The sequence below is a fragment of the Suillus bovinus genome (genome assembly GCF_016758785.1).
Source record: "Suillus bovinus strain UH-Sbo-P2 chromosome Unknown EDB93scaffold_35, whole genome shotgun sequence".
Classification (NCBI taxonomy): Eukaryota; Fungi; Basidiomycota; class Agaricomycetes; order Boletales; family Suillaceae; genus Suillus; species Suillus bovinus.
The window spans coordinates 333,700-354,797 of NW_024542091.1; the positions used below are offsets into that span (position 1 = coordinate 333,700).

At 47.6% G+C, this 21,098-nt stretch overlaps 7 protein-coding genes across 7 annotated transcripts; 2 read left to right on the forward strand and 5 right to left on the reverse strand.

The window, feature by feature from the left end:
- Positions 1–4: 4 nt before the first annotated feature.
- Positions 5–4,060, reverse strand: EDB93DRAFT_509091 (uncharacterized protein). Its single transcript, XM_041456586.1, has 11 exons — positions 3,897–4,060; positions 3,535–3,837; positions 3,197–3,478; positions 2,805–3,142; positions 2,500–2,755; positions 1,979–2,448; positions 1,724–1,923; positions 1,190–1,674; positions 1,025–1,140; positions 406–973; positions 5–347 (listed from the first exon to the last, which is right to left on the reverse strand). Exons 1-11 carry the CDS (start codon positions 3,921–3,923, stop codon positions 117–119), a joined length of 3,276 nt encoding a protein of 1,091 aa, XP_041306831.1. The 5' UTR covers positions 3,924–4,060; the 3' UTR covers positions 5–116.
- A 622-nt stretch (positions 4,061–4,682) lies between these two features.
- Positions 4,683–6,454, reverse strand: EDB93DRAFT_1151357 (uncharacterized protein). Its single transcript, XM_041449716.1, has 4 exons — positions 6,121–6,454; positions 5,714–6,074; positions 5,570–5,662; positions 4,683–5,519 (listed from the first exon to the last, which is right to left on the reverse strand). Exons 1-4 carry the CDS (start codon positions 6,336–6,338, stop codon positions 5,049–5,051), a joined length of 1,143 nt encoding a protein of 380 aa, XP_041306832.1. The 5' UTR covers positions 6,339–6,454; the 3' UTR covers positions 4,683–5,048.
- EDB93DRAFT_1151359 (uncharacterized protein) lies at positions 6,444–7,645 on the forward strand. Its single transcript, XM_041449717.1, has 5 exons — positions 6,444–6,612; positions 6,664–6,755; positions 6,808–6,846; positions 6,901–7,045; positions 7,097–7,645. Exons 1-5 carry the CDS (start codon positions 6,570–6,572, stop codon positions 7,276–7,278), a joined length of 501 nt encoding a protein of 166 aa, XP_041306833.1. The 5' UTR covers positions 6,444–6,569; the 3' UTR covers positions 7,279–7,645.
- A 695-nt stretch (positions 7,646–8,340) lies between these two features.
- Positions 8,341–8,679, reverse strand: EDB93DRAFT_1251370 (uncharacterized protein; the record flags this gene model as incomplete). Its single annotated transcript, XM_041453146.1, has 1 exon — positions 8,341–8,679. The coding sequence occupies one exon, from the start codon at positions 8,677–8,679 to the stop codon at positions 8,341–8,343; it is 339 nt and encodes a 112-aa protein (XP_041306834.1).
- A 2,018-nt stretch (positions 8,680–10,697) lies between these two features.
- On the forward strand, positions 10,698–12,207 carry EDB93DRAFT_1251371 (uncharacterized protein; the record flags this gene model as incomplete). The annotated part of the gene is made up of 3 exons (XM_041453147.1): positions 10,698–11,028; positions 11,084–11,832; positions 11,887–12,207. The coding sequence occupies 3 exons, from the start codon at positions 10,698–10,700 to the stop codon at positions 12,205–12,207; spliced, it is 1,401 nt and encodes a 466-aa protein (XP_041306835.1).
- A 2,255-nt stretch (positions 12,208–14,462) lies between these two features.
- EDB93DRAFT_1104738 (uncharacterized protein) lies at positions 14,463–16,718 on the reverse strand (the record flags this gene model as incomplete). The annotated part of the gene is made up of 6 exons (XM_041447438.1): positions 14,463–15,017; positions 15,069–15,233; positions 15,288–15,767; positions 16,409–16,492; positions 16,583–16,651; positions 16,680–16,718. 6 exons carry the CDS (start codon positions 16,716–16,718, stop codon positions 14,463–14,465), a joined length of 1,392 nt encoding a protein of 463 aa, XP_041306836.1.
- A 1,254-nt stretch (positions 16,719–17,972) lies between these two features.
- Positions 17,973–20,743, reverse strand: EDB93DRAFT_1151376 (permease for cytosine/purines, uracil, thiamine, allantoin-domain-containing protein). The gene is made up of 14 exons (XM_041449718.1): positions 20,667–20,743; positions 20,464–20,602; positions 20,227–20,306; positions 19,970–20,159; positions 19,887–19,916; positions 19,757–19,832; positions 19,425–19,702; positions 19,347–19,369; positions 19,049–19,298; positions 18,923–19,002; positions 18,795–18,852; positions 18,649–18,729; positions 18,461–18,589; positions 17,973–18,410 (listed from the first exon to the last, which is right to left on the reverse strand). The coding sequence occupies exons 2-14, from the start codon at positions 20,572–20,574 to the stop codon at positions 18,207–18,209; spliced, it is 1,590 nt and encodes a 529-aa protein (XP_041306837.1). The 5' UTR covers positions 20,575–20,602; positions 20,667–20,743; the 3' UTR covers positions 17,973–18,206.
- Between the last annotated feature and the right edge of the window lie 355 nt (positions 20,744–21,098).

Genomic DNA, 21,098 nt, shown 5'->3' on the forward strand with positions numbered 1-21,098 from the left:
CAACGTCGCACGAAGCTAAATAAATGGCCTTGGTTGTTGATACCGTGTTGAAACTACAATTGACTGCTAAGTACATTGGATGGTATTATTGTGAGAATGAATTGAGCTCTACAATTCTATACGTTGCGATACTCGAAGGCAGGGCTTCCAGGCTCGGACGACTCTATGATGGTGCGCGTGAAACCAGAGCCCTCTCTCTGCAACGCCTCTTCAACGGAGAAGACTTCCACATCTTCTAAGCTCAAAGACTTTTTCAGATATGGCAACAACTCCTTCAGAATCTCAGACTCGGAGAATAACAATGATCTCCGGAACGCAGCATCGACACCAATTTCTGACATTCGTTTCTGCGTTTCGAAATGAGATGAGCCAACAAAGAAGGAGAAGGTAATAATATATTCTTACCTTGAAAGCCTGAATGAATGGCATAGCGCGCTTGTCCTTGATCAACCCTTTCGCTATCAGGATGTCGCGCACGTTCGCATCATCTACCTTATCGTCTGGCCTCGAATACGAATCCTTGACGGCCTTTACGCACGTCTCCTGCCACTCAGGGAACTTGGTCGCAACATAAATCCGGACGGCCTTGGGTTTCTTGGGGTCGAATAGCGCATCTTCAACGCCTTTGCCTTTCTTGCCCTTCTGCAACCTCTTCAACAACGTAATTTCAGCATCGCGGATCGTCTTCAGCGTTCCACGCATGTACACGCCGGTCTCAATGATTGACCTGTCCGCGGTGCGCTCTGGGTCTGGCCACAACGCCAGCTGTACAGACCGAGGCTCTTTCAACAGCTCCGTCCAGATATGCTCTGCAAAGTGAGGAGCAAAAGGCATGATCATTAAAGCAGCAACACGGATCCAGTATTTCACCAAGTCTGCGTGCATCCCAATATCGGCGGTGACTTCTCGGTACCAGTCACGGGCACTCTGCAGCTCGTAGAAGCCAAACTTCAGTGCGTCCTTGAAAGCGGTTCTAACGCAGACAACTGAGACCGATGAAAAGCTATGGTTGGATAGAACTCACGCGTCGTAATGACTCTTTGTGATGTTAATCAGGTCGACAATTTCCTCCTCGAACACACGATCATGGTAAGAGTTCTTAAGACCAGTACGGAGGTCGGACTCATCCTTGAACATTTCCTAAAGTAGTTGTTAATACGTAGTCTCGCAGAGAGCGAGATTCATATACCTCACACCAGGTCATCAACGTATGCAAGCGCAGGATGTTCGCATTGGCAGTCTTTTCATCGAAGTTGGCATCTTCTACGCCATCACCAGCATCCGCCAAGGACAAACGCATTGCATCGGCACCAAACTTCAGCACGCCTTCCCTCAGCGTCAGTGAGTTTCCGGTGCTCTTCGACATCTTCTTGCCGTTCAGCATCAGATGTCCATTCGTGCGGATGCCCTTGGGCCACTTTTCTTCCGGAAAGATTGCGGCGTGGTTATAAAGCAGGAACGTCAGGTTGTTTTGTACCAAGTCTTTGCCGGAGGAACGCATATCGAATGGGTAGAAGTAATTAAATTCGTGCTTCAATGCATCAGCTTTTTCCTTTGAGAATGGCTCTGGATCGGGCCACGGACCGTTGCAGAAGACGTATTCCCAGGCTTCATCCGTCATCTGCTCGGCGCTGACGCCCAGAGGCCCAGGTGTCCGACCAAAGATGTCACCGCCTAAGTGGATGGGATCAGTGAGATGATAAAAGTCGGTTCTAACACCTACCATGCAACAAATGTGCAACAGTGTAGTATGCCATGTAGATAGTCGAGTCGCTCAAACTTTCAACCATAAATTGGGGATCCCAGGGCAACTTGGACCCCAGGCCGTATGTCCGAGCACACGCCCACTGATTCAGCCATGCCAAGGTGGCCTCGAACAAGTTCCGAGTTTCAACCGTCCATGTCTCCATCTTTGCCAGTAACCTGAGTCTATTTGTAAGCGAAATAAGAAAAGAGATACGAAATACGAAATACGAGCCTCTCGGCCTGTGATCTCCAAACAGGTTCGCCGTAATCCATATACCACTGGTCCATCAAGGCCACAACGCACTCGTCCGCGCTGCGCGAGATCACTAGGTTCTCTGGCTCGGCGTATGCAACAGCCAAGCCTTGTTCGATCATGCTTGCGCGAACTTTGGGCTTTGCCTCTTGAACGGTCAGACCCTTGAACTCGCCAACAAGCATCACTCCACTGTAGAAACCCTCCTTGTACGCAATTTCCTTCGCCTCTGCCAGCTGCTTGACATCTTTCTGTGATTGAATCTTCAGCTTTTCGACCAAGCGGGGCGCAGTCAGCTCGCCATAGGTCGGAGTCATTAACACGGGGATCGGATCAATGGATACCCATTCGCGATCGATCTTGTAAAATTCGGGCTTCTTGCGCAGATCGCTGACAGTTGCGAAATCATCGGGGGAATCTGATGGTACAGAAGTAACAACACCGGTACCCTAAGACAATATTAAAAAGGTCTGCGGGGCCATGACGACTGAACGACTGACCTTCGTAGCCAAAACATTATCCATGGGCAGCACATACACCTCGGGAGCCAATCCAAATGGTGCTTTAATCTTTGTGCCCACCAAGGCTGCGCCATCTATCTCCAACAGCTGTTGAGTCTGGCCGCGCTCAGGCGACAGACCTTGGAAGGCCATGTTACGGGCTGCACGATATGTGCATACAAATGCTTCTCTATCGTTGATCGCGAAGACGCCATATTTTATGGAGGTGCCAACGAAACAATTGGTTTGGCCATACCTGTGGATGTACTAAGAAACAGTGTTAAGATGAAGATAAGAATACCGACATGGTCTCAGGGCGCAACGTAGCAGCCACTAAAAATACTTTTCGATCATCAACTTTGTCTTTGATGGCCTTCGCAGCTGGACTCCACTCTACAACCTCCATCTTGACGCCAGTGTACTCTTGGGGGTTGACACCTTCACCGTCAGATCGATCATGGTCCATACAAGGCTGTCCGTCTTTGGGGCTGTAGATCGTGTATCGCTCCCCAAACTTGACTTTTCCCAATGCATGTAATTTATTCATTTGCCATCGAACGAACGAATCGTAGTAAGGGTTCAGGTCGGTTGTGACAAAGGAACGTCTCCAATCAATACGATTTCCCATTGCAATGTTATCCTCCTGTAGAACATGAATGAGAAGAATGAAAAAATAACCGGCGATCTGTTTACAAACCTTGCAAATTGGAGGAAAGTGTTCCAGCCAGTGATGGGGATCCGCGAACTTCTTAACTTCCGTGCGCGGTATGCCGATTGACAACATGATTTGGAACTGGTATGTCAGTCCTGTGGATTTTGCGGCAATCTTACCCTTCGTGGCCTTCCCAACTGCTGCTGAAGGCGCAGCTGGGCCGTTCGGAGCTACTTTTATTGGTTTATCGTCTTGCGCCTCTTCAACAAATCGTTCAAAATCTGGGCCGAACATCTCCATCTCACGGATTATCTTGTCAGCAGCAGCCTGTCCAAGAAATCAGAAATCAGATGAACGATCTTCAAATGTCTGGGATCACTCGCTTTGATCGGCATGCCAGTTGCATGCAAACCATGAGGGAATAAGACACGCTTGCCTAATAATCTCTGGTATCCGGCAGCAAATTCGATTTTCGAGATGGTGAATGCGTGTCCCAGATGTAAAGAGCCATTCATGTATGGGTAAGGGAAATTACCAAACCACTTGGGGTATTTGTCCTGGACTTCGGCAGGTGACAAGCCTTTCAGCTCGTCGGGTGAAGGGGCATTGATTTCGAATATACCCTCTTCCTGCCATCTCGTTTGGTACTTCTTTTCCAGCTCTATGAGACGATCACGTTTGCCCGTCTGTTATGCATCCGCCGTGTTAGTGAGGAGAGTTTAACATTAAACGATGGGGAACATACCTGCACCAACTCCATAGTATTCGCCATAATGTACGAATTTCCTCGCGTATAGCGCCGAAATGGGCGACTTACAAGTCGCAGAATTGTTGTGATAGATATGATGATCAGTGACTATAAGTAGGCACTTAAGTTTTTTGACTTCCAAACAAATGAGTCAATGTAGTTTCGGACTAAAATGCAAAAAAGGCACTTTTGCGTCATTATAAAACAACGCAACCGGTTAGCTGACAGTAGCCGTACTGCCGCGATCCGCTGTTCAGGGAAGGTTGGACAAGAATCGGACCAAGGTTCGGTTCTACCTGTATTGACGGACTGGACCGAACCAAATTTGCGGACGGTTCGCAGCGGTCAAGTTCGGTTTTTTTCAATTCCAACATAAACCGAACCCGAAAAGGTAACAAGAGCAAGGACACGACCTGAGTGGTAGAGGTTAGGTGATAAGTAGCAGGTGTCGAATAACAGAAATGTTGGAAATGTCAAAATTTATTCTACTAGTATGGTGCCGTTCACTTATGTACCACCAACTTTGTAAAGACCGTGACAGTACAGAAGGGTATTAGGCAAAGGTAGGAACCATAATCTATAGTACAATAATGTATCAGAGTTTTGCTATGCCATAGTGATACATTAATACCACAGGGACAGGTGATGGCTTCACTTCTCAATGAATTCAAGCTCTATTCGTCTTTATCCCCGCCTCGTTGTTTGCGTACCTCAGTTGTTGTTCACCAACGCTGAGGTACACGTCTTCTTTTTCTTGCACTTAGTTTCGTACTTACTTGAATTGCCTCAGCGTACTTTCTACGTGTTATAGAACGCTAAATGATTAGTTACCAAGGTCCAGGATGAGAGTATGCAAGGTCATCGGATACATGCCATCGTAAGAGCGATATCGATATATTGGACGGGGATAGGGGCGGTACTGAACACGAAATAAAAGAAATCGCGCGCTCATCGATGTTGCGACAGAGAAAACAGTAACAGTGGTAATAGTGATATTCCAAATCATAGAATTGCCAATAGGTAAAGAATAAATACTGTCTCGACGCTAACAAAACAGCAACTCGATAAAAGCAAAACCAAAGGAAAATAATCGATCATGAACGAGTCGTCACAACATAGTAGATGTATAATGTACACAACGCGCAAAACTCACGATTCACCAGTGACGGTGATAGAGGCGGGCGTGTCTTCAGATGGGACAGTACGCCTAGGGGTTGATGCACGTAAACGAGCCCTTGACTCAGCAAACGCACTAGGGGCGTTGAAAATAGCCTCTGCGAACGCAAATGCCACTACGACAGACGCTGTCAACAGGCGCCATTTCTGACCGATAACATCCACGCCTTGGAGGGATGCCTCAAGGGCGCGGAAGGGGTAGGCGACATGGCATGCCAGACGGGCGATAGAAGCTGAGAGGGGATCGAGAGCAATGACTCGCGGGATCCGGGCAGATGTAGAATTAGCGGGGTGGAAGGAGACGAGAAGGCCGAAGACGAGAGGTATGAAGATGTCGGGTATTGACCAATGAATTAGGACGGTCCAAAAGGTTGGTGTCAAGAAGGTGCTAGCGGGGGGATAGGGGATTGCGAGGTAAAATTGACTAGGCGAGCCTGGTGATAACTAAAGCAGGGGTCAGACGCGTGAAGTGAGGGACAGGACAGGAAACAAACCACGAAAGTCTGCCACGGAATCACCATGTAGAGAATGTAGAATAGCTCGAGGAGAGAAGTGAGGAACCAAATATTGGTAGAGTCCGAGAGGACCTGAAGAACACGTGGTTAATGAATGATTCTGTACAACAAGGTGAGACTTACGGCACGCATCGTCAACAAGGTGGTTCGGGTGTGTTTCTGCACGTTGACTTGTAGGTTTGCCAGAGATTCACGAGCTACTTGAGCAACAGGTTTAGGGACTACTGGACGCGTTCTTTGAATGGACGTGATAGGTCGGGCGCTTTCAGGTTTGCGCTGGGGAGAAGGTTTAGCGGACGAGGTGGGGGTGGATTCGGCGTCGGGGGATATGGGAAGATTCTTGAGCATGATAGACACGTTTCGCATATCGTCGACAGGGGTTGTCTCACGTGGGTCAAGCGGGACGATACGACGACTGCGAGTGACTTGAGGACTCTTGTGGAGTTTCTCTTCCTGTTCATCTGGTGAACTGGGGACGAAACGCCTGAGAAGGATATGAGGAGGAGAATGATAATATTGATAGGACTGACTCTATGGGAGTTTGTATGCTCTTTTTCTTCTTGCCGTATAGGCCAGAGAACGTAGGGTCATCTTCATATTGTGATTGATGTTGCTCGAGATGACGCTTGATTCTGCCTTGTAGATCCTCTCTTGTCCCAGTATCACTGATATTCAGAGCAACTGCGATAGCCTGAAGATCAGCCTTTTTCTTTGAAGGAATTGTACCGCTGAATGCGATTGGAGCCATGATGGTTAAATGGAAGTAAGTACTGTTGAAGTCTGAACAATTCGCGTCAACAATATGATCACGTGGAACGCGGCTCGGAGATCGGTGGTATTACAGCGGGGCGCTCCCGCTCGAACGTGACGCTGTGTCTGTCAAATGAACCAGTGCTATAGCTAATTACAGCTAGGCTCCAGTAGCCTTATAAGCCCTCCAGCGCAGCTGATATCTTTGCTCTTTCCCAGCTTGCTAGTCATGCATTTTGCTTTTGTTTCTATTTTGTTGCTTGCTGGTCAAGGTCAGTCCCGTCGATTCTCTCCATCAACCCTATATCATAACGTCATCATAGCCCTTTCGTTGTCTATCGATGTTGGTGGTTCTGTTGGAACTATCGATGCGACCCAATTCCTCAACATTACTGATATATATCTCTTGACCGACGTGAGACACTCGATCCCATCACTCATATCCCATTCTAATCCTTCTCAATCAGTGTCAGACCCAATGTTCCAACGCCGACGCTCAAATTATCGTATGTCTTCATTCTTTTATCAATTGGATTCATTCTCTATCTGAACTCCCTCAGACCTGCGCAACAAATGATTCTTGTCTCTGCGCATCTAACACAGTCACCGCTGTCACCTCCTGCGAGCAATGCATATTCAACGATTTGATCGCAAAGTTCACAATTAGCACCGATCCCCGTGCTGGTTCAACCGCTGCTCTTACTGGTATCTTTTCCCCTTTTCCTATCTCTACCATTTATTGACCTCTTCCATTAGCATACGCCACCGCGTGCTCATCCGTAGGTTTCACAGTGCCTTCCTCCCTCGTTACCTTGTCCGTCCCTTCTAATTGGGACGGTCCTCTCGGAGTTTCCCTGGGCACTGCCTCTACTGTCGTGATCGTTGCCATTACTGCGGCCCTGGGTACGGGTAGTCTCCTCCTCTTGTCTAATATGTGAAGGAAATACGACGTCAGTATCGGCTTGCTCTCTCATTCGTCATATGTTATGTATGCTTCATGGAATAATAACATCACGCCTGTCGTTTCACCAGATGAATGAATCATTCAGTCACACTGCCCCTTCTACAAGGACAATCGGTGTTGGGATGGAAACACGACCGCCTCGATGATGTTTAAAAGGGAGAGCTTCGGAGTGTGGCTGCAGGAAGAAACATGGCATATATTGGGCGGATACTGCCGCCGCCGCCACAGCTACAGTTGTTGCGAAAAAAAATCACCCAGTCCAATAGTGCTGTATTGTTATATCCACACTGGACTATAAGCCAAAAAAAAAACCATCCATCTTTCTGTCTCATTATCCACTGTCTAGGATGTATCCTTGTGTGGATCCCAGAAGCCTAAGCGGCTTCATAAGACCAGCCCATGGGGGGTCAATCTCAGCTATACATCATTCCCAGCACGTTTTCGCATTTTTGGCCACTACTCCTCGCCACCTATTTTGGTCACTCCACAGAGTCCACACACGAACGTTCGTACGTCAATTGTCTATATCACATCTATATAAAATTCTTAAGACAACGAGACAGTGCGATCATGACCCTCTCGATCATAGCACCTTTGCACGCCCTCCTGCATCGTGGTGTATCACGCTAATTGTTTCCAGTGTACTAGAAAAAGCAAGCACATCGATGATGAGTCGGACTCTGCCAGTGGAGGACAATGAGAACAGACAGACTCACCCAAGCACTGTCGTGTTGTCAAAGCAAGTCAAAGGCTCAAGGACTCGGACTCTGGAGTGATGTCCCTCAAGCTTGGAATGGTGCTTCCCGAGTCGGGAATGATGTTCCCCAAGCTGTTAAACGTGTCACAGCAATCCTTGCACGAGAGTAGCAGCCAATATTCCATTTTACTGTCAACTCCACAGATATACACGAAATCGTTGCCATCGTTGTAAGTTGCAATGCCGTTCGAGCACCCCACTTTATCGGTGGATAGCAATAAGCATGTGGTTCAAGGTCTCCACGTAGTCTGAAAAAGTGCTCACCGACTGTGCTGCAGGCTAGATTAGGCCCGTCTGAAAGCGCCCTTTCAGGGGGGGGGGGGGCCAGTGGTTTGGTCCCATTTGCGGGGGGGCTAGTGGTTGGGTACCATTTGCGGGGGGGCCTAGCGGTTGGGTTCCATTTGCGGGAGGGCCTAGTGGTTGGGTCCCATTTGTGGAGGTGCCATTTGAAGGATTTCCTTCTGGGCCTCCTTGACCTCCCGGGCCACCTGGACCACCTGGACCATCTAGGCCACCTGGGCCACCCGGGCCTCCTTGGACGATTGGAATGACGGATGCGATGACTACACTAGCCATTGCTGTGGCAGTAATGATCACGCTGAGTGAAGTGAATTTCATGGCTGAAGCACTGAAACTTGATGGTGTTTTCTGAGTGAAGCATGTTGGCTTTTATACACGAATAGTAGTACAAGGCGCAGCTAAACAATTTTCCTGTGCTTGCAATCACGAAACAGATGCTAGCTCATCCACTGTCATAAATTTTGTGCCGGACACACTCCACGTGTGCTTTCAGTACGGTTTAGCAAGCTTTGGTCCATGACGACCTATGACGATGATAATTTATTCATCCAATTCACATTTTCAGGGATGGGGCAGCTCAACTCACTGAGCATAAACATATAGATACTCGATAGAGCGATGCTCGGTGCCCACATGACTTTGCCAGTAGTCAGGAGCATTGCGGCATAAATTGCGACGGGGAGCGTATTCCGAAGACGTTAAATAGATGTCACTGATATCAGTTGTGTAATACTTGCATAAAACTTTTTGATATCACGACCCATGAGTTGTATTCCCGATATTACTTAGTGGACCCAGAGTAGATCGTGAAAATGTGTACTTCAATGCAACTCCAATGAACATACACACCAGAATTCATATTACCAGCAATGGGCAACAGACGCGGGCTTGTTGTGTATTCTGCGGGCTCAGTTGTATATGAGCTGGCTTGACTGCTGTACTAAAGACCTTCATGAATCGCTCGCATACCATTACCCCCTTAACAAATGACCGCAGACTCGGGAACTTAACAGTCGCTATCGCCGCCAATTACAGTTCCGCGACCGTTTGCCAAGGTGGCCAGGTGGTGCTGTAACTTAAACTCGTCAACATTTTTGCAAAGGAATAACCGGACAAGTACCTGAGTGGCATTGGCGCCCCATGTCCTAAGATCGGGAACCAGAGTTACTGCATAAGGAGGAAACGGCAGAATCCCTGTCTTGAATCGAACCCTACTTACATCTGAAACACATCAGTAAGGCCTTGCAGAGGAGGATGCATACACTTGAAACTGGGTGGAGGACAACTTTGAATCACCGAGGTGGGGCGCCGCGGTTTAATGCTTAAGCACTTGTAGATTCTGTAAAATGAATCTGGAGAGAGTAAAAGCGGAGAGTGTACTACGGGTGAGGTGAACATGCTGTTTGGGCAACTCAGCTATTTGCCTCGGCATGTATTTAGGATAAAGGAAACACACGATGGATATGCATGCACGCACTTGAAACTGGGGACTCGTATGTTGCAAGCAATGATTGATCATGGATAACCAGTATACGTGCTATAACTGCGTCGTCCCCGTCGGAGAACAACTGGTCCCCGCGGCCCATATCATGGCGCAACCACAATACAGAAGACCAACTAACAAGGACAAGGAAGACCAGAGCAGGAATTCACGCACATTGAGGCTTGAGACGTAACTTCATCTTCTTGTTTAATACTACATACAGTACGCAGACTAAACAAAATCTGTCGTGAATAACATTGATCGTTGATCGCGATTAGCGGAAAACAAGAGCGATTGATGGCCCCTTGGTCCATTCAAGTTCCAGTATGATTCCATTGAATAGGAAGGTGATGCCGAAGAGGTTGAAGTGACTGATATATCTGAGTCAAGCTTATCTACACCGAGCGTGACCACGACTTATTCAAGTTGCTGGTCTGCCAGACATTGGCGTCGCAATGGCGACTAACTTCGGAATATCATCATCACTCTGACACTGTCTCTTCTAGGAGAGACAGCCGCAGACCGAGACTACGTTTCGTGTAGGAGGGGAGTGCATGAGCAGAAAGGCAACGCTGGAGCCGAGTAGACGAGTGGATATTGCAATAGTGAACTGAGGCTGTACCCAACTCCGAGTCAGATACACGGGTGTGGGCCCTCCTTTGTCTCTCTGCCTGGGGAAAACCACCCTGAACCTTCTACATATGTATATGCAGGTGCGCGTTGCAACTTGCAAGGCGTGGGACGCCATGTCAACATCCCCACACAACTATTAGTAGTAAGTACTAGTCATTTGAGCACCCATAAGCTGCTACCTAACTTGGGAAGACAGTCTTTAGCTTGATCACACACAGACATGGCGTCTCAAGCTGCAGCCGCGACCATCCTCGACTCGGTCATCCTAAAGATTCTACACGCTCATAATTTCTCGAGGTCATCGTCACAGGCATCTGGCGTGCTTGCCAGCCTCATTTCCCGCTATCTCGTTCTACTATCTTCTGTCTGCGGTGACTACGCCGAACTTTCAGGACGCTCACGAATATCAGTATGGGATGTATTGAGTTCGTTAGAAGATCTAGGTGTGAACCTGGAAGAATTAGACGAATATTGTGTTTCTGAAGGGAAGGACCTGGGGAGGTATGCGAGCAGCAGTGCCAGGAGACTCGACGATCTCTTAGAATTCAGAGGTATCTTTCATAAATTCTCCTGTCCGCTGTTTATCGAACACAGTCTTTACTACAGGTTATCTACAGGAGGGCCACGAAGATGACGCGATACCTTTTATCGAGCCGCAACCTTTGTTGGATGACTTTGACGACTACGATGACTTATTCGATCGCTCGACTACTCCGGATTTCCTCCCTCCACTCCCAGATGACACATCGCGCCCGCGAAGCGTATCTCCAACGCCAACCCCTCACACTGTAAAACTCGAAAAGCCACCCTCGCTTATTCCACAGCACATAACCTCCAACACCGTTTCTGACTACGTGACACAGGTCGACTACTCAGAATCAGTTCTAGCTACTACCCCGGAGTGGCACCTCCCCTCGCCCCCACCAGCTAGTGCCCTCTCCAGAAAGCAGCCACCTCACCTCCCAACCCCCCAAACCGCACAAGCGCTCCTCCAAGCTTACCATCATATCCTCACGCACCCCGTCCCCCCTCCCGGCCCACCAAACCCCTTAAAACACAAAGTCGCAACGATGCTCCTGTCCCAAGTACAAAACAATCCACGGTGGAACCCTCCGGATACGCTATACGCCAACATCGTACCCTGCCCACCTCGCATTGCAGTCATCGGCCCTTCCTACCCTGTCCCGCAGTCGACTCTGGATGATATACGTGCAGGCAAAGACGACAAAGAGTCCAACAACAAACCTATATTTCCCTCTGCGCCACCCCGCCCTGTCTTTTCTGCAGACAAGCCCGTTTTTCTCGTGTCTCAGCAATCTTCACGTCTACCCGATCTTGCGCGTCAGATCTTGCCTGTAAGTGGTTGTTCTGCACATTCGTCTGATGTCTCACGACGGCACCGCTTATAGCCCTCCGTGCTTGCACGCACTACGCGTCTCGCACATCCACCCGTATTACAGCGGGGTAACCAGAAACTATATTATGGAACTGGTGTCAGCGCCCCCTGGAACTCATCTGCATCAGGGGCGCCTACTGGCGGGAAAGGTAAAGACGAGGGTACAGTCAACGGACGCAGTAACGAAACCCCGACATTCACATTACCTGACGCACAAATGTTCGCTACATGGGATTTCGAGGCGAAGAGGCCGCAAGAGGCGTTGGTAGTGCGCAGGGGGAGAGGTGTACCTGCGTCTGGTGTGACGCTTTCCATGGGGAACCGTAAAGTGTAGGATAATCTAACGCCGGACACGTACAATTGGGATGTTTGCGAGTATTCTAGAGAAGCTGGCCTCTTCAACATGCCAGAGTACTCCTCTGCACATAATCATTCCATGTTTATGTTCAGTATAGCATGGACGTGCTTCTTGACCGCTTTCTTCATTATACCGCCATAACTACTTTGATGCCCATGATGCGTTCTATTTTCCGCTCTGAAACAGGGTTTCAAACCTTTCGGCACGACGCAGACGATGTTGTGAAGGCATCAAGTTGCACGACTGTCGCACAACAGCTGTTGAGGTCCCGTATGCAAACGGCCAACGAATATATTTTTTATCGTTCTCGTTGTTTTGACTCCTTCTCACATCATACAGAGGAACGCTTCAATGTGAAAGAGACAACAGCTAGTAGTGCCATTAAAAAACGCTGCTGGCAGCAGGCAGCTCACGACCTCCTATTACTACTTAAGACCAGTCTTGCCCAGCAATCTGGTGTAGTCACGCTCTAGCCCAGCTATGATCTTCGCAATCACAGGTTGCGGCCTCCACACCATTTACTGCACCTCCCGTTGCCGCTGCATCTGCGATGCCATCGAAGACCGCGCCCTGATGCGACGCTTAGACAGCCCAGACGATGGCCATCAGTGAACCCGTGAGGAAAGTAGATAGCAATAAATAAGAATACATAGTACATTAAATCACAAGAATTAGCATAATTCTGCTATCGACAATCACATTGTTATGTTTGGCCTTATAGAGGAAAGACGCGTTGCTGATTTTCGTATAAAAATTTTACGATCGAGAGAAGGGCCCGATTTTACAGTCCTTCCGGAAAGTCTTGACTCACGTGTTCGAAATGGTTCAAAAATAGTGAAAATGTCGAAAATTCAATTAAATCACTTTCGAGTTTTGTATGCCTCTGAACGGCTTCAAAGATATCATATCTCACACGTTTGTCACTCAGACTCGTCATGGTCTACCAGAGTATCAGTCGCGATCGGAAAGAACGATCCCTGTACCTGCTTTTGGAGGAAGGATGGGACATTGAGCACATTGCTGTTGCTCTCGGAGTATCGCCCAGAAGCATAGAGTGGTGGAAGGTAAATTATGATGAACATGGTCATGTTAACCCTCCTACACCAATCATGGATCGCCCTCGCCTGCTGGATCAAGTTATGACAGACAAGATCCACGAGCTGCTAGCTGAAACCCCGTCACTGCTACTTGACAAGATCAGTGAATGGCTCGCCATATACCACGATCAGCCTATATCGACGTCAGCTCTCCACGAAAACCTCAGGGACCTTGGTCTCACCTACAAACACTTGAACAGGGTTGCGGCCGAACGTGATGATGGTTTCCGAGCTGATTGGTTGCACAACATGACAACCAACTATACAGCTGAGCAGCTCGTGTTTCTGGACGAGTCAAGCAAAGATGACCGCACCATACTCCCTAGATATGGTTGGTCGCTCAGTGGACAAGCCCCCTTTGACAGGGTCTGCTTGAACAGGGGCATTCGATACAGCGTGCTGCCGGCTCTCACTATTGACGGCTATATGACTGTCCGAGTCATCGAGGGATCTATAGATGGCACAGAGTTCTACGATTTCGTTGTCAACGACGTAGCAAGTATATCCTTTTCAGTGTCTGAATTTTCGCTGATTGAATCCGCTGTAGTTGCCCAATATGAACCCATTCCCGAGCCCCAATAGTGTGATTGTCCTCGACAACTGTTCCACTCATAAGAGTGATGCCTTACGAGAAGCTGTAGAGGCATCCGGTATGTCAAATGCTATTTTACTTCACCTGCAAGTATCTGACACCTTCGTAGGTTGTTTACTTATATTTCTGCCGCCATACTCTCCAGATTTCAATCTGATTGAGGAGAGCTTCAGTTGCTGTACATTCGACTACATTTCATTTTATTCTGTCGCTCACACTTCCGCTACAGTGAAGAAGTGGCTTCGACTGGCATTGGAGAGATCTCCAACACAGCCAATTCCCTGAGCAGGACCTTCGTGAAGCTTGCTTCAGGGCCGTAAATGCTGAAAATGCTCGAGGCTGGTATATGCATAGTGGCTATCTGTAGTGTGGACAATATTACGCGAGGGGAGTAGCTAATAGCTGCATTTACGGGGTAACAATATACGGGTATGAATATCTACGAAGTTTGTGTAAGATTATCAGAGTTTAACAAATGGTAGATGTGCGAATAAATGGTGGGGATATCACATTGTAGATCTCGAGTGCAGTCCTGAGATGACCTAGACAAATGGGTTTTCTGCTTTGCTGGCAACATAGGCATTCAAGATACGTATGTGAGCAAGTGGAGGCACTGCAGCCCATTCCCAAATATCAGCACCTAAAGCATCCAGCTTGTTGCCAACTTTGAAGCTGAGCTTTTTAGGACTCTGGCAGTCCTCGTCGTCCAGAGCATATTTTTGACACCATTCCTCCACCGGATTCTTGGTAACCTGTGCCAGCGCAGCTGAAATGCTGGCAGATGCACCGAAATGCTGGTGTGTGCAGCCCGGCCCCACGTGGTGCAATACTGGACTCGGAGTGGGTGGTACAAATTGCTGCATGTGTAGAGGGTGCATGTTCCATGGTACGAAAGGGTACAATGGGGATGAAAATTGCTGCAGCGAAGGGTTTGGGAGGTTCCACGGTGACATTGAAGGGAAGAACGGCTGGACAGACGTGTTCGAAGCACGAGGAGTCTGTGGTGTCTGAGGCAGGGTCAAATCCTTGATGTGATCCTTAGGGTTGAAGAAATTGCTGCCAATGGGAATCCGCCCATACGAGGTTTGCTTGCGAAGCTGGCAGCTATCATATATGAGTGTCACAGTAGACAATGATGATGTACATACAATGGAATTCGCCCAAACTTTCATTCTATTGGAGTTCAAGTCAAAATGCCAGCCTTGTGGTTCTTGAACATAGCAGCAGATTGAAGGGTGAGTTGCACAAGTACCAATCTCATGCTCGTCGTTAAGTCTCTCCAGGATTGGTGTGATTTGATCATCAAATGAAAGCTGCGCATCATTTCAATGTCAGCAATTTCACTTGCTGTCACCGTGAGCACTCACTTTTCTCCCATACAAGCTACCATCATCTTGACGTTTTTCAGGAATATCCAGAATTGGAATGGGTGCAGCTTGACGTCCATGTTTGGTAGGTCTTGGAGTCGCGAGTGCAACAATGATGATTGCGGAGTCTGAATCTCTCATTCCTCGAATCTGCTTCTTCATGGTTTCATAGCCAACAGCATCCTTCAAAGGAAGAGGATTTTTCTTCTGGAAGCTCCACTTTGTACTAGACATATCAATATTCTCCCTCTCAACATTGGCAAACACCACTATTTCGTCAACAAACTGGTGCCAACTCATCTTCGGAGTGATGTTGAAAGGACCATCTGAAACAGGTGGCTGCTTCACGAATTTGTCACCCTTGGGAGTCTTGCCTCTCTCCAATACCGGTGGCTGGGCAATCTCAACATACACAGGTACGGAGAAGTCCTTTGGGCCTTCTTTGCGAGGTCGTCCACGTGAGCGAGGCTTGATAACATTCTTCGTACCAAGGTTATGAGCCTTTTTTGCATGCTTCGAAGCTTTAGAAGGCTTTGACTTCTTCCTTGCATTGGCTGAAGGATCTTCTGCCTCGGAGGTATCTGCGGCACAGTCGGAATCATATTTCCGCTTCAATAGCTTACTACCAGGGATCCGAATCTTCAGTGCAGGCTGCTTGGCATAAATTGCATCTGCCTAGGTGTCAGTTTATTCCCATCGAGTAACAAGGAGGTAGTCACGGTAACCTTTGATCGCTTGTAGCTCAGGAGCAAGCTCTAACTCCGAGTCATTGTCCCCATAGGTTTCATCACCATACTCGCCTGAGGAGTCTTCCATACCACCAAGATTACCATGTTCTTCGTCTAAAATGTTGCCAGATTCCATATGGATACCATCAACAGATTCATCATCAGAGTGTTGTGAATGAGAGGCATCCTCCTCGTCAGAGCATTCAGTTACTGTATTAGACATAATCTAACGTTCAAAAGAGTGACACTTATGCTTTTCTGCTCGACTTTGAAGGAGAGTGGTGCAAGTTTGCTGAATTTTCGATTTATTTGAATTTTCAACATTTCTACTATTTTTGAACCATTTCGAACACGTGAGTCAAGACTTTCCGGAAGGACTGTACTCAAACTCACACTTGAAGTGAAGGTGACAAAAGTCGAACATTGAGCTAGATTAATAAAAAATGCCATAACGAATTCAGAGGGAGGTTCACAACTCTGAAGCATCAAATAATTGACCTGAAAATATAAAGCTTTGCAAAGCTTTATCTGACCGTAAAACCAAGCCGAGTCTGCCGAACCACTTACCATCGGCAGATTTTTGTGCTCATAGGGTGCATTGGGCGCGCTCGGGGCAAGGGTGCCCGTACCCCAACTCTAAGCAAAACCATCCAACGTGAGTCACGGATTCAAGAAGCCCTTGCTGGAGTTCAAGGAGGAACATATAAGAGCTATAGGGCAGCGGCGAAGGCTCACCAGGTGAGTTTGGATAATCTGTGCTTCGATGAACTGGCATATTTAATAGGACCTCACATCTTTTGTTTAGGTTTAGTTTCCAGACTCTACATGATCGCGCAACCAGGCGCCACTAATCAATTCAAATGCTGCCAGGAAGCGCCAACTGTTAAGCCCATCACAGGAAGCTGCATTGCTGGATTGGTGCTGCCTCAACTCAAGGTTTACCACTCCTCTCCATGCTCGTGCTTTCCGGACTTGTGTGTTCGAGATATGCCATAGACGCCCTGGCCTTAATCAGGTGTGCTGTTTCCTACGCCGTCATCCTTGTCTCGTCATGGCAAAACCACGAGGACTGAACAGTGAAGATCAACCAAAATGCAGTCACGAAAGATTTCGATGCTCCACTTTCTTCGTACAAGCTTAAGGACAATTCTCTTACTATTGCACAAGCTCTCGGACTCGCTGTCGAAAAAAAGGACACAATTGCTTCACTGACCAACAAAATCAGGATGCACCTTGACGAACACCCGGCGCTGGCAGACAATGCATGTTTTTCTGCATTGTTTCAAGTTGGAGGTGCAAAATGTCGCACACATTCGAAACCTGTCCCACTCAACAAGGACTCCACTCCTAATATCAACACTACTAGTGGTAGTCATTCAGTGTCGTCCCCTGCACAACATTTTGGCTTCAGCTCATTGCTCCCAGTCCCACGGCCACCTGCAGGACTCGGACACACATTGTGTACTCCTCCTCCTTCGAGCTTACAATATCATGCGCACTCGCCAGCTAATTTCATGTCCCATGGATCTTACGCACCAGCGCCACCACCTACTTACTCTTTTGCAGCACCTTCTTTTGTACCACAATGTCCCAGTCATCTGCATAGTTCCTACAGTCCCTCATAAATTTGTACCGCTTCATAATGCACATTCAATAAAACATCTTTAACTGTTTAAGTTTTAGTTAGAGTAATGAACACTATGAGGCCTGTGCACTTGATACTGGATGCCGAGCGGAGCTTGTTTCGGGAGATGTGACATTGTGTGACTGTCCGAACCAGTGGTTGACCGAAGTTGTGATTAAACCGATAGTAATTGGAAAGCAAGGAATGAACATGACGCTGGTGGGCTATTGCTCAGCTGAACTCAGCCCTCTATAGCAGAGAGAAAATAATCGCCATCTAGTTCAATTCTCTCGGCATGCGTCTGCTCGTTTGCTTCGGGCTCGCTGTTTAAACCGGAGAGCTTGTTGACCGTTGATATCCTCTAAAAGCACGTACGTGCAAATAGTCTGCAACTAAATATCATATACTATGTAGCATGAATCTATATCCTGATATATACTTGTGAAAGTGTGCACCTCAGATTAGTTGACTATCCTACACGACGAAGAGCCCAAAACGCAAAATCAGATATAAGGTCCATCAAACATCAATACGGGGAGATACACGACGTGCTAGGTGCTATGCATGTTACACCTGTACTTTAGTGGTCTCGACGTTTACGCATTTCTTTTCCTCGCCCTCAGTACCACTCTGCATTGTTTCTGTGGGAGATTTCCTGTCCTCTTCATATTGCTTGTCTATGTGGTCCGCAGAGATTAAGCAATCAACATAGGTATCATGAGCAGGGAACAAGTACGATGCAACGTAATACACCAGTGATGCTACAAAAAACTAGTATAATGTGAGCAAGGCACGTGTAAAGGAAATCAGGAGTGCCGTACCCCGTACATCCACGCAATGTCAAACAAATGGGTTGCATAGCCTATCTTGATAGCTGGATTGATCGAATTGATAAGCCCGGGAAGCGTGGGGCCAACAGTTACTATCATCGCCAGCACTGCGCGCCAGTTCTACACAAGCAGTCAAATATATCACGAGACGGAACATAGCGGGTAGCATCAAAGCTTACAAATCCCCCAGTGTAGCGATATCGTCCCGAAGGGTCATACATAGCGGGAACGTCGACGCAGCCCTTATGTACCAGGTAAAACTGTGCGACGCAAAATTTTAATCAATGATTAGGCGCGAACGGACATGCCTGTAAATTGTACCCACATCGGTGACCATGATGCCAGCAAAAGGGCCAAGGAAAATGGTGTATCCATTCATAAAACTCAAGAACCCCCGTGGCACTATCAGCGGATGATAAGGGCTCAACAAGGTGACATATGGCGAAGACTTACTTGGCGAGAATCTCCCATGGACACAAAGCCCAGCCACCGATAATCGCACACAATATTTGTCCGCGCCTGATGTTGATGTACTGTTTGAAATGAGCGATTGTATGTGGGGAGAGTACAGACGCTAACCTTGGGACATAGAACTGTCATATCATTTCCTGCCCCGAGCGAGTTGGCGCTGATGTTGGTACCAATAGTCGTCAGTGCAAATACAAAGGAGGCGAAAAAAGCTGCGGCCCGATTGTCCCAACGATCGATTAATAGAAGAGGGTTCCATAGGACCTCGCCATAAAGCTGTATTCCAGCACTAGTCACAGCGATTCCAACGAAGCTGCACAGCGTAAATGCGATGGGTATTATAAACGGTTGGACATATTGACTAAAAGCCCGTTAGACAACAGCGTCGATCTTAAAGTGGAATTCATACGCTCGTTCATTCTTGGCATAGCGCTGCAAGTTTTTGTGAGGAAATGTGGTAGAAGATGTACAAATTTATCTGACTTACAGTAAAATCGGGAATATTGACCGACAAACTGGCATAGATTCCCAAGGCGCTATTCATCGCGCTCAGCCACGCCCATGAAAAGCTGTTGCCCTCGATAGTCGCATGCTGGGAAAACAAGCCCTGTGAGGCGGGGACCTTGACAAATGCCCATATGATCATTGCCAGCCATGCTATAGGTGTGAGGACACCCTTTGCGAGAAATAACCAACGGATTTTGTGAGGAGTCACGAAAAGAAACGGGAGCTGGATGAGCCAATAGAGGAAGTAACACAAAAACCCTGTTAAATTGGTTAGATGAGTATATAACAATGGCAGCAGGGGAAATGATGCACCAGAGCTGGTAATATTTGCAGAGACTGGTAATTGATTGGGCATCTTTGCAATCGAAGGCCAAATGGCTTTGAGCATCTGCATCGTACTCCGAGTCAGTAAGACCAAATTTTGATAGAATACTCAATGTACCTGATACACGCATTGCGACCCATTGTATGTCTAAATGCATGCATTAGGACTCCCGTCATTAAACGCATTCCCATAATTATTACCTGTATACCGAACCAGAACATAGATAACAAGACGCGACTGAACACGGTGAAGTAACTGAACCAAAAGCCGAACGACGATCGATTTAATACAGGGAAGGCGACATGGAGACGAGCGCCTATTGTGCCAGTCAAAACCATTACTACGGAGATGATCGCATAGGCAACCGCGATACACGGCAAAGCCTGGCGCCTAGCAGCCAACAAAATGTCAGATTAAATGTGCTGTCGGACTGGAGAACTGGTTCGAGTAGTCATACCAAGATAAACCGATTGCAAGCATGGAACTAGCCAACTCCCAAACTGCAAGATTGGTAGCATCAGAAACCCAGTAGGATATCTAACGAATAGTTATTAGTAGATTATACCATGATAATCGTTGTGGCATGTCCTACATAGTTCCAGGTGCTACGAGGAATCATCGAGGTTATGAAAACAGCTAAACCGTTGTGCAACAACTATCGTGCTTACGTCCATGTTCTCAGACGGGGAGGTACCGGATCCATGTCCTTGTTGCTCCATCCATTGTTCGCAAAAGTAGTTTCTTCACGTTCGAGAGTCCATCTGGAGGGCTTAAAGAAATCGACCACACCCCCACTTTGCGGCATGGTTGGTAGCCAAGGAAGAAACAAGTTCCTGATTTTCAAGTCAGTGCAATTCATTATATATCTCCGCATGCGTGAACAAGTGACATCCGCACTTATTTATATTGAGATAAGAGTTGGATAAGAGTTCAAAATTTCACAGACAATCGTATTGGACACCAGTCACTCGACCGCCCACGTCAAGAACAACGAACTACATTTGAACTTGCAATGATGCCCCAAAAGGATACCTGACTAATCGACATTTGCAGAACCACGTGGGACATATTCTGTTTCGCAAACGGTCAGCCTGGCTCATGATGCCGGCCTTGCTTCCTGGACCGTAGTTTTCAGTGTGACCTTTTTCTTCTTCAAACCTCTTTCATTAAACCGCTGTGGACCAGCGGGTTTGCTAGTATCACCTCATGTCTGACCCATTTGACGTTATACCATTCGAGGTACGTGCTGCTCATATAACCTACCCCACACCACACTCACCTGTCTTAAAGGATATCAAGGGGGAATGGAAGAAGCTGGGTTCAGGTTCT